At 45.2% G+C, this 21,882-nt stretch overlaps 1 protein-coding gene across 7 annotated transcripts; it reads right to left on the bottom strand.

Annotated features, from left to right (window-relative positions):
• Positions 1–2,242: 2,242 nt before the first annotated feature.
• Positions 2,243–20,089, bottom strand: NR4A2 (nuclear receptor subfamily 4 group A member 2). 7 transcript variants are annotated; one of them, XM_047721918.1, is made up of 9 exons: positions 9,722–12,967; positions 7,874–7,996; positions 6,527–7,392; positions 5,606–5,735; positions 5,014–5,177; positions 3,917–4,119; positions 3,512–3,528; positions 3,350–3,407; positions 2,939–3,203 (listed from the first exon to the last, which is right to left on the bottom strand). In XM_047721918.1, the coding sequence occupies exons 3-9, from the start codon at positions 7,388–7,390 to the stop codon at positions 3,116–3,118; spliced, it is 1,524 nt and encodes a 507-aa protein (XP_047577874.1). In that variant the 5' UTR covers positions 7,391–7,392; positions 7,874–7,996; positions 9,722–12,967; the 3' UTR covers positions 2,939–3,115. The 7 variants fall into 7 exon arrangements, 6 of the variants coding, with proteins under 6 accessions (XP_047577870.1, XP_047577872.1, XP_047577873.1 ...); XM_047721914.1 differs by lacking the exon at positions 9,722–12,967 and adding an exon at positions 19,584–20,089 and having other exon boundaries at positions 2,243–3,203; positions 3,350–3,528; XM_047721916.1 differs by having other exon boundaries at positions 2,243–3,203; positions 3,350–3,528; positions 5,089–5,177; positions 9,722–12,964.
• Positions 20,090–21,882: the final 1,793 nt, after the last annotated feature.

The raw sequence follows: 21,882 nt of genomic DNA on the forward strand, positions 1-21,882 counted from the left end.
CTTTGCAATTTAGAAATTACAGCTGAATGTACGAGCCGCCAGTGCAATCTGCACGCGGGCTTGGGAGAGTTCTTCCTCCCTCCTTTCACCCCAAATTCTCCGGAGGCGCCCTACCTAACATCTCATTGGCCTCGGGTGATGTGCAGCCACTTCCTTCAGGGAGAACCTTTGGAAGAGTTCGTTTCTGGGTTCAACTCTCGGGGATTCTGACTGGGAATGTAATTGTCTCGGGGCTAGAGGCACCTGAGAGATGAGCCCTGACGGCTCTGCAGACTCCCAGCATTTCTAAAGAGCTTTCTTTTTCTCTGCTTATTAGTGTGATGCTTTGGTTGGACAGAAGTTGTGAAAATAAAAGGAAATGGCAAGCCCCATCTTTTCAAAAAAGCCAGGAAATTGGATATTTCGCTTATTATTTAATCCCTTTTGTGACCACTACTTTTGTCCCCCCAGAGTTACCTGCAGAGAAACATATCTGGTTAAAATAACCTTAAATTATAACTGAACATGCCTTCTTTTTCTCCCATGCACAAAGCCTGTCTTTAAAAAAAGGAGGGGGAAGGGAAGCAAAGTAAAAACTACCACCTAAGAATTCTCTCGTGGCAATTTACTGGCAATTTCTAACTTTGCGTTTTATAAACAATAGTACTCTCTAAATTTCAGTGCCCCCAGAAGCCATCTGTAATTCCCTGGGGTCAGCGAAGAAGATGGTCTCCATCTTATACTAGGAATTCACCGTGGGCCTGAAGCCAATTAGGCAGGACCTTGACTGCCCAAAGACCAGGACCTTGAGTAGAAGGAAGCTCAGACCTTCAGCCGCTGTCTATAACGTTATTGCTTTCTTTGCTAAAAGTTGGTGATGGGTGGAATCGTGGAAGCTGTGGTATGACTTACTTGTACCAGACCCAGGAGCTGACAAAGAGCTATTTTATAATTTATCTGAAAAACTTTAAAGAAGGAGGTATTATGCTAAAAGTTCAAAGTATACCTCATCACTATCTACTAAAGGAGGACAACAAAAAGTTGTAAGAAACAGCTCTACTGAGTTGTGCTGTATGCCAAGACCACTGACCCAAAGTCCAAAGGGCCCAAAATGCTTGGCCCCTCTTCCTTATTACAACAGTAATAAGTAGAGGAATTGGAAAAACCAGAGATAAAGTACAACACACTTCAAATCCATGTTAACTTCCTGAATCTTAAAAAGATACTCCCGAAACATTCTGCAAGACAAAAACCTGACAGGACTTCAGACTTTGTAAAAGTTCAAAAGTTATCTGGTTTCCTAAACTTCTCTTCTGAAAGCTGCACTTCCTAGCAAAATTAACAAAAGCATTTAGATATTCTCAATTGATTCTGACAAATGCAGGTTGCCACACTCAACAATTCTGGTTGAGGAAAAATATTGTACTGAATTTTCTGGACAATTAGTTCAATTTCCCAGGTTCTTTTGCTAGAATAGATATAGGCTGTCCGTTTGAAACACAAATGTTGAATAAGTGACCTATCCTAAATCGATCTCCAATTCTATTTTATATTGCTGTTTTGTCACCATTTTTTCCTGACCCAGAAAGAAGACAAAATTCTGTTCATTTACATAGTTTATTGTTGTAAACATTAAAATTGTCTTTCTCAAAGAAAGAATTTATCAGAAAAAAAAAATCAGCATCTCTAACTGTCATACACCATAGAAAAAAAGGCAGTGACTCATATCATGTGCCATACTGGAAATATACAAAGAAAAATACTACAGAATATGGCAATATTAAAATTCTTACTCAAACATAAAATAATATATTAACTGACAATTTTAGACATTAAAAAAAAACAAAAAAAATTCAAAGTGCTCAGTAATTTCCAGGGAGTTATGTATATTATAAGCACTCTGGAAACAGTCAAAAGCTGCTGCATGCAAGTTTTGTTTAGCTTTAGACAACAAAATAATCAAGATATAAACTTTCTTTTATCAACATCAACGGTACATACAACACTTACAAACAAGGAATGTTGGACTGTGTTACAAACACTATGTGTCCCTTTTGTCAGGATTTTCTGATGTGTGATACTTGTGCCCACCTATTTTACAATTGAGAAAATGTTTAAGCTCAGATAACTACCAATCTTTATAAAATCTAACAGACTACATAGTGTCTGAAATACTATTTATAGAATATAGACATTACTGAAATAGCAAGTGCCTATAACATTTTCAACCTAGACTCAACATGCTTGTCCCTTTTTTGTGTAGTTCTTTTTTTCTTTTTCTTTTTTTTTTTTTGCAAACACACTTATCTTTTAGAATTTGTAATATGTATTCATAAATAGGCACAAAATAATTTAAAAAGCCAAACTGCATTGGATAAATTTACAAGCCTTTCCCTTCTTCAACTCATGCCACCCACGCAACATTTAGTTTTACTATATATTACAGCTTTCTTTACAGCAGAAAACTTTGAAGTCTTTTAAAGGGCAATACTTGTGGGTCCCCTTACAATGTGTGAGTGAGTGTGTGCGTGTGTGTGTGTGTGTGTGTGTGTGTGTGTGTGTGTATGTATTACATTTGTCTTAACTGCAACAACCAAACATGGCCAAACATCATTTCCCCCATCATACATTAGGAATCTTTCTTCTGAACAATAAACTGATTTTTAAACTGATAATAAAAAGTTTATACCACTGTATTGTATGTAGTCCATGTTCTAAATCCAGGATGCCCCGGAGCCAAAATGCCCTTTTAGGTTCTGCCTGAAGGTTAGGAAATAGCAACAGTTTTTGTTGTTTTGTTTTGTTTTGTTTTGTTTCTTTAGGGATTAAGGGACTGGGATTTTGTGGAGGGAGTGGGGGCCGGCTAGAGCTGAGGCAGCTCATGGGAATATCTCTGCCTTGTGACTTCCCCCCTCTGGATAGTTTTAGGTTTCTTTCCAGTTCCTTTGAAGCGCATGGGAGAAGGTCTTAGAAAGGTAAAGTGTCCAGGAAAAGTTTGTCAATTATTGCTGGCGGTGGTACCAAGTCTTCTAGTTTCAGGTAGAAAATGCGCTGTAGCCCCTGTGTGCAAAGAGTACGGAGTTCTGGGAGCTTCCCCAATAGTTTGGACAAATAGTTGGGGCGGTTCAACCCCCCATTATTGAAAGTCACATGGTCTTTGAGACAATTTACAATCTTGTTTTGCAGTTCTTCCACTCTCTTGGGTTCCTTGAGCCCGTGTCTCTCTGCAGAAAACACAATCAGAAACAAAAGAGGAACACACAAAGCAGTTAGCTAGCTGGCAGGAACAGGGAGGATCAGTGGCAAGGGAAAACCGGGACAAATCCTGCTGGGCAGTTTTGGAGACCTGCCCTGCAAGTGAGGTACTGACCTGTGACCATAGCCAGGGCAGCAATGCAGGAGAAGGCAGAAATGTCGATGTTCATATTCTGCAAGTTGGAGGAGAATTCAACAATGGAATCAATCCATTCCCCAAAGCCACGAACGCATTGCAACCTGTGCAAGACCACCCCATTGCAAAAGATGAGTTTACCCTCCACTGGGTTGGACCTGCAATTAATACCAAAGAGAGAGAGGGGAGAAAAAGAGAGAGAGAAAAGCTAAACAACTAATTACTTGAAGAGCAATAAATGAGGGATTTAAGAGGTAACTAATTACGGAAGAGTTAATAAAATGTAGACCAGTAGACCTTGAACGGGTTTAATTTCATAACAATCAAGAACGCCCCCTATCCCACTTCCATTCCATTCATCCAAGGCTTCTGGGCTCATTCCTTCCCTTCTCTTCCTTTTGTCTACTCTCTTTTCCTTCTTTCCCTCTTTCATTTTCCTCTTCTGCCCCTCTCTCTTCTCCCCTTTTATTTCTCTTTTCCTTTCTTTCCCTTCTTGATTCCTCTCTTCCTCCTTTCCCAGCCTCCCTGGATTGCCTCCTCCATTACCTGTACGCTAATCGAAGCACAAACAGTTCTAAGAAAGCTGATTCGAAAAGCAGGTCTTGGTCGGCTTTGGGCAGGTCAGCGAAGCCTGGGATCTTCTCAGCCCAGCCCCTGATGATCTCCATGGAGCCAGTCAGGAGATCATAGAACTGCTGGATATGCTGGGTGTCATCTCCACTCATCTGATAGTCAGGGTTCGCCTGGAACTGGAATTTCATTTTAAAAAGCACTTAATGAGGTTCTCTAAAATATATAACCCGTGAAATTGCTAACCCCGCTTCTAGTAGGGGAGCCGGGTTTTTATAACAATTAAACCTCTCTCTGACCAGTAAGGAAATTAGATGTTCCGGGGCAATTAATTCAATTAGGGATGGTGCTATGAGGTCGCTGCTTTAAATATGTAAATTACCATTTCCATACAGACTAAATACAGTGCCATCCAGCCCTGGGAAACGTTCACTCTTATCTCCACAAAACAATTGACACGTTAGTATTCATGCCAGTCCCAGAGTGGGTCTTGAGCAGAGACGCCCTTTGCAAATCTTAATAAAATGCAGTGGCTTCTAGGTTGGCCCAACATACTTCTTCCAATTAAAGCCTACACATTTCTCATAGCTGGGGTAAAAAAGGAATCTGACCACCTGATTCCCAACACCACTGCCATTCCTTATACCTTTCTCTTTCCTTTCCCGACCCCCAAACAGACATTCCCCACCCCGACAGTGCCACAGAGGATGAGGATTAAAGCATCTCTATGGAAGACTGGGGATAAAATCCAAGTGGGGGGCATTTTTGCACAGCCTCTGCTTTAGGCACTAGAGGCATTAGTGTGTGAGTATATGCGTGTACCATGGCAGTGAGAGAGAGGTCTCCCAGAGATGGGATCGCTGTGGCCTGTCTTCTCTTCTTTTCTCTGTCTGTCCTCATGCCTACACTCCCAGTAACGTGGATTGTTTGTCTCTCTGTCTGTCTCTTGTGGCTCTGCTCAGAGCTGTAAAGCCACAGCCTTGCTTGAGTCTGCTGGGGCTTAGTGATGGGTGTGGGAAGGGGTCCTGCCCATCTGTTGGTTTGTCCACATGCTACCCCCGCCAGCTTCTTACCCTGGAATAGTCCAGGCTGGTCATAGCCGGGTTGGAGTCGACATGGGCCCTGACGAGGGCACTGATCAGACTCACCGGGGGCGAAGGGGGAGAGGGCTCCTGTGGGCTCTTCGGTTTCGAGGGCAAACGACCTCTCCGGCCTTTTAAACTGTCCGTGCGAACCACTGCGAAGGAATAAATGGGTTAGCGTCGCTCCCCCTAGCGGGACCCAGCTGTCGCCTGGGCCCCTCCCAGGGAAGGCCGCAGCCACCCGGCGCCAGGGCAGGCTGCACAGGGTCCCATTGCTTGTAGAGCCTTCACTGACGAGAAGCATTAAAAAAAAAAAAAAAAAAAAAGTGGGGTTGTTTTATGTCGTCTTCCAAATGGGTCGTAGAGTTGAAGGCGAGAAGGGCCCCGCTGTTTTCTCCAGGGCAGGATGGGCAAGCAGGCAGCTGCGGGGTCAGCAAGGCAGGAGGCGAATGAGGGGGAACCGGGAGACACCCCTCGCACACACACATCTTCCCGGCGCTGGGAAGTGGAAAATTCGACTGGGATAGAAGCCGCAGTTTCCCGCGGGCGCAGACGAGGGAATGGGCTGCTTGTCCGGACCTACCTTCTTTGACCATCCCAACAGCCAGGCACTTCTGAAATCGGCAATACTGACAGCGATTCCGGCGCCGCTTGTCCACTGGGCAGTTTTTATTTGCTAAACACACGTATTTTGCGTTTTTTTGTACCGTGCGCTGCAAAAGGAGACAATATAGACCGATTTTTTTTTTTTTCTTTTGAAAATCCAGCAACCCAGGGAATCCAGGAACAATTTCTGAACGGCTAGGATCTACACTCCTCCCCATAAACAAACACATACACACAACTCCTCTTTTATTTTTTTCCTTTTCCTTTTCTTTCTCTTTCTTTTCGTTTTCCTCCCCCAGGGCATTTAACAGGAGAAAATTGATAGCGTTAACATTTGAGCTAACCTTGCCGCTCCTTGCTGTGTTTTATATGCCAAGAGAAAGAGAAGGAGACGCTCAGTAAATACAAATCCGTGGGCATTCATATTATTTACATTCCTTGGAGACCTTCTCTATTTAAAATGATAAGATTATTCAATCAGGATGGCGAAATAAAGAGATCACTTAATTTGACCATAGGGAATTCTGTTCCACTTGGTTAGCTCAGACACGGTTCTCTGTCCTAACCAATTTCAATCTGAACAGAGAAGACAGCTCCTAGCACATGCAAATGAACCTCTTCCAACTCAGGCTCCTGCAACTTCGGGCTGGGGCCTGCCGGGGTGTCGGCTGCGTGCGAGGGGGATGCGACCCCTGCTCTCCGGGTCTAGCTATTTCCTTTTCACAAGCACCCAGAGGCCTCCGCCACAGGCCATGAGCGGCTGCAGGAAAGCCTCCGCAGACCTGGGGAGTTGGACGAACTAGGACTGGGCTGCCTGAACCCAGAAGGAGCGCGCACTCCGAGGCTCCCGGCACTAGGGGGCCCCTACCTGCCTCCTCCGGGCCCCGTCCTCGCTCACCTTAAAGAAACCTTTGCAGCCCTCACAGGTGCGCACGCCATAGTGTTGGCAGGCCGCGTTGTCGCCACACACGGCGCACAATCCCTCGTTGGAGGGCGAGCCCCGCGACGGTGGCGAGGGCACCTGCGTGTCCAGCAGCTGCGACGCGTGGCCGATCTGCAGGCCTGGGAAGCCCATGGACGCAGGCTTTCGGATGGGGTTGGGCACAGCGAAGGTCTGCCCGTCCACCACGTGGTGGCTGCCTGCCTGCTCCGGGTTCATGGGGACGTGCAGGGGCCCGTCGAAGCGCATCTGGCAGCTAGACACAGGGGTGCCGGGAGGCGATTGCTTAAATGAGAAGAGGGAGAGGCGGGAGACGGGCGTTTTCCTCTGCTCGATCATGTGCGTGGTGGCCACGTAGTTCTGATGGAAGTTGTGGAGAGAGCCTGGGTCGTCCCACATGGGGCTGTGCTGCACTTGGAAGCCCGGGGTGGTGGGCGTCGGGGGCGAGGAGGGCTTGTAGTAAACCGACCCGGAATGCGGCATCATCTCCTCGGACTGGGGGGGCAGGTGGCTGTGCTGCTGGTAGTTGTGCATCTGAATGTCTTCTACCTTAATGGAGGACTGCTGTCCGGACAGGGGCATTTGGTACAAGCAAGGTGGCTTGACGTCGTAGCCTGTGCTGTAGTTGTCCATAAAGGTACTGAAGCTGGGGAGAGAAGTGGTGGCAGTGATTTCAGTGTTGGTGAGGTCCATGCTAAACTTGACAAACTCTGGAGTTAAGAAATCGGAGCTGTATTCTCCCGAAGAGTGGTAACTGTAGCTCTGAGAAGCGGGGCTGGCTCCTTGAGGCGAGGACCCATACTGCGCCTGAACACAAGGCATGGCTGGAAATGAAACAGGGTAATATACACTCAGCCTGGTCAACTGAACACTTTCTCCCGGGCTCGGGTACACCTGGAGCTACACCGGCAGCCCGCGGCGGTCAGAGAGCATGTAGGGACGCGAGAGGAAGAGCGGAGAGCGAATGCTGCGGGGCAAAACCGTGCAGGGAATGGAAAGACTGGTCCAAGGAAGACCCAGAGCTGGAAAGCTTTTGAGGGTCTTTATTCCCGGATATTTCAAACACCTCCCCATTCACCCCATCACACCCAACGGTCCTGCTCATATGAGCTGTTCCTCTGAAGCTTGGGTTCAGCAAGCTCATTCTAGAAATAAGGTTGAATTGCACATTGTGGATGTTGTTCCCGAAGATGATGGGCCAGGAAAACCTTAACTTACAGAGTTTGCTGAGGAAGATGGGATTGCCCTGTTTCTTGACGTTCGGGGAACTCGGAGGAGGGAAAAAATAAATGAAGTTGCACTAACCTTCAGCCGAATTACAGGCGTTTTCGAGGAAATTAAAGGTGGACAGTGTCGTAATTCAACGAAGGACAAAGTTCCAAGATTTTTAGAAAAGCAATGGGGAGTCCAGCCTGTCGGATCTCCTCCCTGAAATACAGACACAGGAAGCTTCAGGGTGACTTTCCCGACAGATTCAGCTGGGCATCTGTAGGGTCACCAGGCAAGCCCCTCTACGCCCTCCTTGATAATTTCATTGGCAATTCTTTGTAGCCCTTACCAAACTCAGCAGTTAAAATGAATGTGTAAAAGAGATGACTGTAAACAACACAAAATGCCACCCGTTGCAATGTGTAAATCCTGGTAGACAGAGAGTTCTGAAGGAGAGAAGGTACTTCATGTACTTACTTAATACTTATGATGTAATAAATTGGACCCTAAGATGTAGGGGTGGGGTGGGGATGGAAGTAGAGGTGGGGGTGGGAAGGTAGTGTCATTTCCATTTTAGTTTCATTCAGACCCAAATAAGAAGAAACTAGAGTTTAATAAAATACAGCATTGGAAACTTCGCCTAAATTTTTCTGTGGCAGAAGTAGTTTTTCTTTCAGAAGGGGGTAAAGAAAGTAGAAGTCAAAAATATAATATGAGAAAAATAATCTCTCCCCCCATCCCTATGTGTTACAGAATGCTAGCAAGGCCTGGGCAGCCCTGAAGAAAATCTGAATGGAAGCATCTGGATTTCCTAAGTGTCAAAAGACAGAACACTGGGATTGAGGATACAGGTGAATTGCCATTCACTTCTCCAGGAAATTTGTCTTTCAACATCTTTAAGGGTCAAGGGGTGGGAAAAGAAGACCCTACTTTTCCAGGACCATCTTAGGTCAGTTGCAGAGGGAGGGAAACACAGCTTATCTAGTACTGGCACCAAGGTTAGAAGCACTTCCCAACACTGGAAGCCGAACACCTCGCCTATACAGCCGTCCACAATCTGTCTATTTGCCAGGGAAACGAGTAATTTTCAAATGTTGCCACTTGGAAGGCATTCTAGAGCATCGACAATCTTATTACTAATGAAAAAGAAAGCCAAACATCCACTCCTTCTGTTCTCCTCCCCACTCCCCCATTATCTTGCTTCCTGGGGAGGAAGGTTAATCAGAAAAAGTAGAAAGAAAGGAGACCCACGACACCCACAGCCTTTGAGAGCTATATGCCTGTGCTGGATATTAATCTCCTGGTAACTTAACAGCTTCCTAACTGTACTCTTTACTCCCTTCTCTCTCTCTCCCTCTCTGACGTATTCAGATACACAAGCACGGCATGTGTCAAAACCAGAAATTTCAGGCAACTTAGTAATAGGACACTCTACCAACACCAACACCACCCCTTATTCAATAATACCCAGGAAACACTGGCACACCGGCCAGCCGCGGTGACACAGTTCCCAAGCAACACATAAACTGAAGAACTTTCGCCCTGTCACTTTGTGGGTAGCGTCCAGGCCCCTCGTACATACAGGACTTTGGAGTCTCCTTGTCCAATGGTCACAATCAGTTCCACTCTAAGAGCAAACTTTGGCCACATATCCCCCGGGCAAGTCCCCAGCTCCCCAAACTATGCAAGTCTCCCATCCACGTCCACCAATGAGGAGCCTGGAAGCCTGCTGGGAGCCAGCTCCCCCCTAGCGCCAAAGCTGGAGTTCGGACAAATGACCGCCGTAGCCGCGCGCACCTATTCTCGGTCCTCCGGCCCCATCACGCTCCGACCCTCTGGCGCCCACTTCGAGAAAACCTGTACTAACACATGTGGAAAGAAGAGACGTGCAAAAGACGAAAGAAGGATAAAGGAACTCGAGCTGCACGGGCTCTACCTACTCACTTAGGAGTTCTCCGCGTCTCTCTTCATTCATTCAACTCAGCCGAAGTGTAGTTTCCTCTGGTAGCAGGGTCTGAGAGGGGTGGGCGAGAGGGGCGATGGTAACCAAGTCGCCAGGAGCGGGGAGGGAGCAGGAGAAGGCGGCCGGCTGGGCAGGGGAGCAGGACCGCGGAGCCGAGCGCGAGCCGCCGGGCGGACTGGCCCTGGCCGCCAATGTGCCTTTGTTTATGTGGCTCGCGCTGCCGCTGCCAACATGCACCTAAAGTCTCCGCGCGTCAGCGCGCGTCAGCGGCCCGCCGCCCAATCGCCGCGCCGCCGCGCTCCCCGGACTCCTGGCCGGCTCTCGCTTTGGTATATTTCCGACCTGACGTCACGAGCAGGGCCGATTTTAAGGTGGGAACCGTTCTGGGTTCACCTTGGTCGCCAGCTTGGGGTTTGGTTTTTTGTTTTTTTTTTTTTTTTTTTTTTTTTTTCCTTTCTTTCTTTTCTCTCTCTCTCTCTCCCTCTCTCTCTCTTTTTTTTTTTTTTCCGAAAGAGGTGTGACCTCTCCACACAGGTCCGCGCAGCCCGCAGCACCGCGACATCTCACCTCGCCTTCCTCTAAACCAAGGGCTACCGCTGCCGCCAGGCTGCTCACTTGTGGGGGAGGGTGCAACAAAAGCCCCGGCGAAAGGGAACGCTGGTATGGGCCAGGTAGCCGGCACCTGGACTAGTGAGGGATGGGGTGTGCCTGGCAGTGTTCTAACCTCATCCACTCACAATTGTCTCCCCCATTAGCGGAAGCGCAGACAGATGTCCCAAGACCCGAGAAGCTCAAAGGCCTCAGGCAATTAGGGTGGGATTTCCCTAGCCCGATGCATATCCCCTTTCTCCCTTTTCCTGTCCAGGGCCTCCTCCTTTGGCGTTAGCATTCTCTCTCTCTGTCTCCCCTTCCCCTTTCTCTCTCTCTCTCTCTCTCTCTCTCTCTCTCACACACACACACACACACACACACACAGTCCAAGGTGGAAGGGACTGGGAAGGGCCTATTCTCCATGTTCCCTTCTTCCCTTGCAGCGCCCACGTGCAAGGGAAGACGTGGTGCGTGGAAAGGGGAAGAGAGGGGGGACAGGTAGACAGTGACCCAACCCTTTAGGGATCCCGAAAGTCAGAGTGAGGCGTCGCCCACCTTCCTATCGCAGACAATACAGCCAAGCAGCGGGCAACAGGTGCGCCTTCAGCAGAAAGGTGCTCTAACCTCACCTTTGGCCAACTCTAATACTTTCGACACTCCTCAGTGCCCACCAACTCGTACCCTAACACGAGTTGTAGAGAAATAACTCAACCCTCCTCTGAAGCACAAGGGCTCTCAAACCTCAGTCTCAGAGCCAAGAGGGAAAGACAAAACAAGGGGAGAGGGCGGGGTGGGGTATCTCCGCGAGCATAAAGTTGTGTGCCCAGCCCTTCCAGGAGAGGGACCCGGAGCACTGTGGTAGCTCGCCGCACCCCCCGCGGCCGCCCCAGTCGCCGCTGACTCCACTTTGCACGCCTGTCCACCCGCGCGGCTGAGGGCGTGAGGCGCTTTCTAGCAAAGGAGACGCCGCTTCTACAGAAAGCGAGCTCCCTTCGCTTTCCTCCGGCCCGAACAGGGCGGGCCTCTCGGGGCTTCTCCCAGGGGGCTGGAAGAGGCTGGGATGAGGGGAGGGAGGGTTCCAAGGCGTCCCCCCCTCTCTGGCCGCGAAGAGTTCCAACCGCCCCACCTCCCTCGGCGTGGCTCGCTTCCAGACTGCAGGAGCCCCTTGGCGACTCCCCACTCCCCGCCCCCAATCCTGGTGCTCCCTGGGTGGGCCAAAAGCGCCGCGGAACTATCAGCGTTCTGAAGCCGCTCAGCTCAAACTGCACCCCAGCCTTTGCTCGATCCCCAGCGGCTCGAGAGGCGTAGCCATCAGGTGTCCTACGGCTGCCCCGGGAAGCCGCGGGCTCCTCTGCGCCGCAGCCTCTGGAAAACCTGCGTGACCACCTTAAGTTTCCCCCAGATGTTGCGGCTGCCGCTGCCGCCGCCGCCGCCTCTGCGGTTCAGCGGTGCCCCAGCGGGCCGGAGTACAAATAAAACCAGGAAGTGTGTGTGTGTGTGTGTGTGTGTGTGTGTGTGTGTGTGTGTGTGTGTGTGTGTGTGTGTTGTGGGGGGGGGCTGTTGTGGCGAGTGAGGGTGTGTGAGTAAGGGGAAGAAGGGAGGAGGGCGAAGAATAGCCTATTAGCGTGAGCTCAGTCGCGTCAGCGCCCCGTGGGCAGGAACGATTCCACGCGAACGAAAGGGAAAAAGTGAGAGTTTGGAGAGCAGGGGAGAAGGAAAGGGGTGGGGGTGGCGGTGACGCAGGGGCGCAGGCATTGACGCACCCGCTGGGCTGGGCCCAAAATAGCAGCGGCGCTAGCTCGGTGGCGCCCTCCCGGGTTCCCTTCCCCTTCCGCGAGGGAGCAGGGCGCTGCCAGGAGCAGCTTTCCTTGATCCCAGCGGTGGGCCAGGCTCCCGGTAGCTATTTTCAGGCAGTCGGAAACTCAGGCGCAGCCACGCTGGGGTGGCGGTTATTATTTTTTAATATACTCCTAGGAAAGCGGGGGCCAGGAGAACTTTAAGGTTGTAACTATCACCCTCCCTACACAAATACGCACATGTGAGTGGATACATTCCCTGCACAAGTTCCTCCTCCCTTATGGCCCTTAAAAACACTTGGCTTTAGCCTGGGTTGAGTATGCGGACAACTGGAGAATTCTCTCTTAAGAGAGTGGAGAGTGTTCTGGAGTTCTTAAAGTGAGCTCTGAAGGAGACAAACACTGTAGTGCGGTGCGTTATTCTACAACAGCAACCTGTGGAGTCGGGCTTAACAGAGCCCTTACCCAAGTCTTACTGCACCCAAGACTGAGAGGCAGTTTTCACAGCAGCTATTATAATTATTAGTAAGTGGAAATGGAGGCATTAGGTATAACATTAACAACAGAGAAAAGGTGAACTTTCCCCCTTGCATCCTATAACCTGTATGAGTTCTCTCTCTTCTTCAAATTCCTATTCTAGTTCCTGGGGAGTGTTAACTTCTTAGGAAGACACACCGGATGAAAGACTGATAAACTCATTTAAACCAATTACTGGGTAAGCTGCTTCCTGTGTTAGCATTTTTGGTAGGGCTCAGATATTCTCTGGGTGGGAAGGACGCAACATAGGCACCAGAAAGTGTAAGAAAGCACCCTGCTCAGAACTCCAGACTCCTGTGTCCCCACCAAATTGTGATGGAACGAATCTCAGTGGAACCGCCAATGTCTGTAATTGACTGATGCTGTCAGTAGGGGGCCTGACTCCACAACGTTCAGGAAGATCACACACACACACACACACACACACACACACACACACACACACACACACACACACACACACACCCCAGCTAGCTATTTACTACTTAGGCCAAACTCTAGGAGAGCAAGCTGCAGGCCCAAATATTCATACTGTGCTGGAATTCATAAATAACTACAAGTCTCCTATACTTTTTCTATTTTTCTTTAAAGGGGAAACGGTTTAACACATGGAATTAGGTTCACAACAGATTTCTTTTTCCTCCTGCCCATGTTTAACTCACTGTTAGGTCACAGGGGGAAAAAAACCAAAATAGTAATGAAATCTCTCATTTTATCACCAAGTAGCTCAAATTGGCATATAGTTTGGAAAAATGAAAGCATGTTTTAAAATCCTATGATTACATGTTTAAATAAATTATAGTTTAGAAGAGGATTCCTGTGGGTGTATTTGCTAGTACATAAGAGAATGCTTTTGTGCACAGAGGTTTAATTACACATATAATGGAATCAAAATGTAGAATTGAACAACCTTTTAGAAAATGTTAAAATGATGCTTTAGGCTACAAGAAACTGAAATTTTGCATTTATATGACTAGAACCTTTCAAGATTTTTTGAAACATAGATTCTTAAATATAAACTACTTTATAACTCAATTAAAATGACAATACTAGTTTTTTTCAAGGCCCAGATGCAGATACAACTTTAAATTACTGCCATGTATAAATGCGTAAAGTTATCCCCAATGAAGTTCTATTTTCTTAAGAAGTTAAAATAAATAGGAGTAAAAATTGGTCTTATACATAAAGAGCTCCTTCTTTCGAAAACTAAATTAAGTGACAAAAAAATTAATTCTTTCAGTATATACTATTAGATGACCTCAGAAAAGCATTTAGAAAAGTCGTGTTACTACATTATCTTTTATGATATTAATTAATATTAAGCAGAATGTGACACATATGTAAAAAATATTTTTATAAAAAATCAATATAAATAATACACTCACATCTAAACCAAAGTATTTTATTTTATGCATGGCTAGACAGATTATACTTAATAAAATTGAGCTTTTGGTATAATTTAGAAAGCAAACATGGGATGTAATCCCATAGGATTTTCTATCTTAATGCATGGGAAAGGGGTCTTTGAGGATTTCTTTCAGGATTCTCCCAAAATGAACTCAGAGTAGCCCTTCCAGTTCAGATACAGTGAACAGACATAACTGTTTTATTGCAAGAGTTGAAGTAACTTTAAGATATTTTATAACAAAATTACTTAATGGAAACTATCTTAAACATTAAAATGAGATATATATTTTAAGTTATATTTGGACAAATTTACATTCATGGCATTTGCTGCTATTCAGCAGGAAATTTTACATTAGTGATAGAAGAGAGAAATTTTCACTTTGAAATAAAAACTCAGTTATGGAACTACAAAATCAGCTTTTAATACTGAAGGTTTTTTTTTTTTCCTTTCTGCGATTTCATTTGCATTAATAGGATACTAATTGATGAATCATTTGTTCCTTTCCCATAGGATGTTTACAAAACAAGTCAATTGCTTACCTGATATTCACATTTTGGGTAGTTGTGACTTTTTACTCAGTTTTATTCAGCCCATTATTTTTTTTTTACCAAAAAACACTAAGCGCAAAATTATTTCTGACTTCAATTCAGAACTCAGTTCTAGAAATGTGTAAAGATGTGCAGAAGAAAACAGCACTCTTTTTTTCTAGAAGCATCTACTTGCAAATTAAAATTATAAAACTGAACATATGGTAAAGCCTCATGCCACTCAAAAAGTATTTTGCATAATAAAAATCCTTCATCTTTTAAGCTCTAATGCTTGACTCTCAGTAACCATCTCCTAAACATTAGCTTTTAAAGTAACCTACTATTTTCTTCCTGTGTGTGTGGTAAAATACACATAACATAAAATCCATCATCTTAACCATTTTTAAGTGTACTGTTCAGTGATGGTAGATACATTCACATTGTTGTGTACCTATCACCACTATCCATCTCCATCTCTTCATCTTATAAAATTGAAACCCTATGCCCATTAAACAATAACTGTCCATTATCCCCTTCTCCCAGTCTCTAGCAACCACTAATATTTTCTATGTAAGAATTCTTTTTGATCAAGCAAGTAAGGGTAACTTTGATTTTAGATTTCATTGTTAATTTCAGTAAACATGTAGGTGATTAAATTAAATTAAATTGATTAAATTGTACAAAGTCCTAGAAGACTTTTTAAAGATTCTGAAAATAAGTTGCTATATGTGAAGGACAAGGCCACTTGAAATTCTAAAAGTAGCTAATAACATTAGTAACTATCACAGTATTACATAGCATTTTAAGTAGATAAAATACACTTGGCAATAGTTCTTGTATTCATATCATAGCTGTGAGTTTTTGTTCTACCTTTAATGATAAAATAACCGCTTTTGATTTTTTCCTCAGCCTAACTGGGGGATAGGAACCTCTCGATTTAATAAAAAATGAAGATCCTGTACGGATATATTACGACAAAGATATATATGCCCCTTTCCTCATCATAATTCTGCAATTATCAAGCCTACAATTTTAACACTACAAAAGTAACTTATAGCAAGGACCCTTATAGTGATAATAAATCTAATTACCATATCCTTTGAATAGATGTAATACAAATTTCATTGCTCACTTAAAAGTTCTAAAGTTAACAGCATAAACTTGAAGTTGAGTAATTAAGTAATCCTTATATAGACACTTATTAAAGTATTTATACATATTATCTTAAATCTACATCTATCATTTTGCCAATTAAAATTAGGACTTTAATTGCAATTAAGTAATTTAATTGCCAATTGAACAGCAAAATTGCTAAGTGACTAATTTTAATGCCTATTTTAATTACCAATCATGACTGGGGAGGGAGCTAATCAAGTTACATCAAGCAGTACCAGAGTAATGATGTGAAGAAAAAAAAAAAAATAGTAGAACAAACATTCAAGGCTACATGCTTTAAAAAAAGAAACATAAATTAAATAAATGCAAACACAATCTTATAAATGTATAAAAATACTGTATTTCAATATCTGAATACAGAACATGAAAGAGAACAAGATTAATTAAAGAAGCCCCTGTCAATCTTCAGTCAAAGTAAGGAAAACCAAGTCAAATTTTTATGTGGTATTTACATGGCACTCACACTAACCCAGATAAAAACAAAGCTGCATATAGCCGAGAATAAAAGACTGTTTCCTGCTTGGCTGGTTAAATATTTACAGATTGACAGTTTTTAAAGAATTCTTTAAAAATGAAACACTATAAAAGAGAGAAACAAGTTTCCAATGCAGCGATGTAGATTTTAAATTTGAAAAGCAAACAGGGCCAGTGCAGTGGGACTATATACTCTTTCTGGATGGCTCTCCTCCCCACCCCCACTCACTTGAATGCAGAGTTCTATTAGAGGCCTAATGTCTATCCATAACTTGTCCCATGTTACCATGAGAAACACATAAATCCTTCCTATCCTATATATTCTAAAATACATTCATGAGTAAAAAAATAAGAAAGCAGCTAGGATTATATCAAATTAAAATTACATAGAGCATGGAGAATATACCCTGTCCTAAGAGTATTTCTTCATTTTCAGTTAAAATAAACATGCCAGCCCAAGATAAAGGCTGTAAACCAGCAGGCAACCAGAAACAGTGGTGAAGATCTCAGCAATACAAACACATTTTCAAAAGTTTTCATTTCCAAACTAATTCTCAGATTAGCAATATGGAAGGGCACTATTTAAAGAGGGAGGTGAAGTTGAGAGTTCAAAAAAGAGAAAGTGATTCCCTGGTAGACAATAACAATGCTAGTACTTTCCAGCTATAGGGATCCCCCTGGCAGCCAGCCACCTCATTTAGAGTAACAATGGACATCCATCAAATCTTCGTTTAAAATAAAAGTCATGATGCAAGATACACATCTTGTTTTTATTACTGTGTACGCATACCAAAAATATACATAGTTCATGTCTACAAAAGGGTCTAAAATCATTCGTGAACTCCATGTAAGGTTGTAACTTGAGAAAAAGCAAATAGTGCTGCTTAGGGTTTTGTTTACTAATGGACTTGAATTCTGAAATGAAGCACAGCAGGACTTTCAGCCTGGCTTTTGAAGGTGGAACACGTTAATAATCCTGGGGCCTAACAAAAGGCCGCAGTAGCTGCTCATGACAATAACAGCTTTATAAGGCGAGTTCTGTGTAGCTGATTAAAGGACACACTCACTGCCTATTCAGAAGTCATGGAGATGGAATCATTATTGACAAGCTTACTTCTGATCAGGGTTAAAACACACTGAGTACTGGTGAGAGAAAACCTTAGCCATTAAAAGATGACCAAAAACAGCCCCCAGCAACGGTTGCCATAAGTCAGATATATATCTTACTGTGTTCTGTATAAGATTTTCTGCTATAAAAATACACAAGACGTCTTATATTGTTTGATAATTACCAACATATTGCACTAACTCAAATACGAGGTAACACATCATCATCCATTTCAAAAAGTAAGAAGAAAAGGAGAAATATTATCTTGTCATTTCAAAAGGATTCAGAAAGGACATGATGTACAGATAAACTTCCAGAATGTTAAGTTTCTGAAACGTGACATGACTGAAAATATGTACTTGTTTAGATCGCTTAGGTCTATTTTGTGTTTTGTTAATCTATCAATTCACATGAATTAATGTGGTTTACACACTGTCAGAAGCAAAATCTTTTAAAAGGTAGTACATTCGTAGCTTTCAGATATCACTTAATAGGTAAAAGAAAAAAAATGTTTTCATAAGTTATTTACTTTTTTTTACCCTTATTTCTTGTTTTCTAGTGTTGCCTCTCTGCTTTAGTGGAAGAAAAAGGAGCATTACACTAAGGGACAACCATGTTTATAACCTGAAATTAGAGGCAATCAACCATTTTATTAGTCACTGGGATATTTAAAATAAGACCTGTGAAATATTACAGAAACATTCCACTAGGATCTAAACAGTGACTTCAGTATGCTGTCACTGGCATGTTGGTGGGAGAAAAACAAACGACCAGTACTACCCATGGATGTCCAAGTACTCACAGAGTATATGTGTATGGGGAGGGGGGTTGTGTATAGAATTGTTCAGCTTCTTATATTTCTTATATTTCATGTTTCTGAGGACTGTTTCCTGTATGATATTTTCTTACGTTTAAGAATAAAGATTATTTTCGGGGACGCCTGGGTGGCTCAGTTGGTTAAGAATAAAGATTATTTTCTAAAAAAAGAATTTTAAATAGTTAATTAAGGGGTTGAAGAGTTACACAGAAACAACTCACATACACGCATTTCTTGTAGTTCTTTAATTTTCTGGATTCCAAAAGTATGGTGTTCCTAAACATTACTAATTAAGTAACTAGCATTGGAAATCCTCTTTTCCCTTTCTCCATATTCTCATCAATTAGTATTTGGTTGGCTGACTGGCAATTTCTAAGACAACAGTTTTGCTAAACTTTATAAACTTTGTATCGTTCAGAAGAGGGGGGAGAGGAGGAAGGCAATACAGAAACCCTCTTTTACAGCCAGAATGATTTGACAGGGCCCCTCAAACCACAGATCGATGTTACAGAATTTGAAATGTAGCTCTGCAGCTCAGTTTATACCACAGAAACTGTGAGATGCTATCTCCCTGTTGTTATAACGTATCAGGTCAAGGGATATAAATTGTACCAGGTAATTCATTTTGCCGTTCGGAGAGTCATTAAGTTCCTCCCAGAATATATGTGATTGATATCCCTGGAGGTGAAAGGCTAAAGGAACCATATGGCAACATGTTGCATTCCGTATGCTATCTGCCCATCCGTGCTTAAGCTGCCATTAGCAACATCTGTACCTTACGGAAATCCAGCTGCGCCGACGACGGCTGACGGAATTGTACTTGGGGGGGAAATCTAGCTTAGCGCCATTAACTTGAGACTTAGAGTCTATCTACCAGGACGGATGGAAGCTTTCACAATTACACAAGACAACACAAATGCTTTATTAAAGTTTAATTTTGAACTCCCAATTAGCGAAACTGCATTACAAATCGATTGCAATTTCCTAGAAGGCACAGCAAGTTCTCTGCCTGCCTGCCACGTGCGAGAGGCTCCAGAGCAAGCTTTCCAGCTCCCGGCAGCTGAGAGGGGCTGGTTCAGAGCCGGTCTCCGCAGCCCAGGAAGTCCCTAAAATCCCCACCAGCCCCTCCTTCCGCAGGGTGGGGGCGTACCGGGCCAGAACCCGCAGGGAGGGGCGGGGGGGAGTCCTCTATTATCTTGGTCTCTCGGGAGGAGCCTCATCTAGTCAGTCACGCAGAAGTTTTTCTTTCGCTCTTGGCGTTACACCCCTGATCGGCTTCGTGCGCGCGGGCCAGCGGGGCGGAGAAGCCGGGAGACCAGAGCCCCGGCAGGGCTGCCCGGCGCTCGCACCCACCCCTGTTCCCCTCCCCCCACACAAACAAAGCCCGCTCCAGGTCCAGGATACATTACCTGCCCGGCGCTCCCGGCCCCTCGGTCACCGCATCCCCTGCTGGCGCGCCTTGTGCGGGTCCCGCTCCCCGGGACGCACAAAGTGGCCGCCCCCGGCCGGCTAAATCCCCCTCTCCCGTCATGTTGGGGGGAGAGGGGGAGACGGGGGAAGTGGAAGCGGGGAGGCTGGGCCCAGGGAAACTTACTGGTAAAATTAAAAAAAAAAAAAAAAAAAGGTAGAAGCCGCTGGTTTCGGGGCGGGGGGTAGATGGGGGCTGTCCCGGCCAGGGGCAAGAAGAGGCCGGTTACCTTTCGGAGGGTCGAGGGCGGGAGGGAGGGGGTCAGGGAGCGGCCGCCCGCCCCCCTCCCCCGACCCCCAGCGGCGGCGGCAGCTGCACACACAGAAGCCCATTGTCACCGGCGCCCGGCGCGCAGCCCCGCGGACTCGGCCCCGCGGCCAAGCGCGTCAGCGGCCCCGTCAGCCGGGCCGGGCTCCGTGACGCGCGCGCAGCCAGCTCTATAAATAACCCGCCGCCGGGCGGCTCGGGCGGCTTTCCAGTGACGCCGGGGCAGGGCGCGGGAGGAGGAGGGCGAGAGGAAACAATAAGGCCGCCCGCCCGCCTCCCCGGCCTCCCTCCGCCCTCCCCCGGCCGCCCGGGGCCCTTCCCGCCGCGCTCGGCTTTCCCCGCCCCGGCCCGCCCTGTTCTGAGCGCGCCTCGCGGGTGGGAAGGGCCGAGGCGAGCCCAGCCCACGAGTGTAGTGAAGGGCTCGCTGTGTTACTTACTCCCGGCTCGATTTCTACCTCTGGAGGCTTTCTCGGCTCTCCCACACCCGCTCTAGTACAGGTAGGATGTGTTTGTGGTGGCAAATCCTCAGTTCAAAACCAAACAAAAACCTTCCATCTTAAGTGTTCGGATGTAGCATATTTTAAAGTATATGTGCGTGTTCCCATCTCCTAGAGTTCCGCCTACATCCCTCTCTATATATAGATCATATCCTTCCTTTCTTCAGACTCCACCACGATTATTTATTTAGGTTTTTGTGGAGCCAGGGGCATATTACTGTTTGAATTTGGGAAGTTGTATATAGGGTGCCCGGTAAGAAACAGCGTGGGGCTGGCTTTCCGGACCCCTGTTCTCAGTCTCAGAACATTTTGCATATCTTTTTGGCCTTTGGCCTTGAACATAGCACCAGGCCTTGCACAGAGCACATTTGAATTTTCCAAAACTCTGCCATCGTTCAACGTTTTGGAGTTTCATCAGGGCTTACACTTAAAAGAGGGCTTTCTCGATAGGTAACTTTTTTGTGGAGACTTCCTGTTCATGCTTTCCTACTTAGGCCGGTCTTACTACACCCCAACACTCCTCCTACCCATTAAGATGTTCATATACAACTGGAGGTAGTCTGTTTTCTTGTAACCATCAATTAATGGACCAGTGAGACAATTTCTCCTCCTGAGCAAAATGTCTCAGATATATGAACTCCCAAATTTCCTGGGATGCCGATATATAATTTACAGATGGAAACGGCTTTTAAGGGATCCAGACCTAGAGAAAGTGTTAAAAGGGTGAGGAAATGGTTGTTGATTCACAATCAAGACAAAATGAGGCAGTGAAGGGTTCACTCTGCGGGAAGTTGGAAGACTAGGAAATACGGGTTTTAATTAGGTCCTGTTTGTGCCACCTTGCAGAAATGACAGCCTCGCACTCTGCCTCAGTTTCCTTGTCTTCAAATGGAGAAAGCATGGCTTCTAAGCTTCTTTCAACACTAAATTCTGGGATAATAAAGGACATAATTGTTTTCAGGTACATAACGTTATGAATATGAGTACCTGTGTCTCATGGGAAAAGGATAACCAAATATATAATAATTTGGTCTGACAATTTTTTACTTTGTATATTTCAAAAAGAAAATATGTTAGGGCCTCTTCAGAAAAAAAAAATGAATTCAACTATATCATTAAGACTATCTTAGGAAGATATAATAGTTGTCACTCTATGCTTCACTTACATGACAGCAGACATAATTTCAGTCTGATGTCTTAGGATTTTTCCAACACCATGTTCTCTCACACAAGTGAATGAATGAGTAGCAAAATGTACTAGGATCACTTTCCTCCAATTTTGCCCCCAAATCTAGCTTATATAGTTTTTAGGAAGAGGTTTCCAGTTGAAAGACAGGGAATTGTTTATCAGTGGGTAGTGTCTATGAGACAGCAAAGTTTTCTTCTGATTGACCCTCATCATTGTCAGAATCTGCTTTAATCTTCTGTCTCCAGGTTGGTGAAGACAGGAAACATAAAAAAGGCAGAAACAAGTTT

Source organism: Lutra lutra, chromosome 3 (genome assembly GCF_902655055.1).
Source record: "Lutra lutra chromosome 3, mLutLut1.2, whole genome shotgun sequence".
Lineage (NCBI taxonomy): Eukaryota > Metazoa > Chordata > Mammalia > Carnivora > Mustelidae > Lutra > Lutra lutra.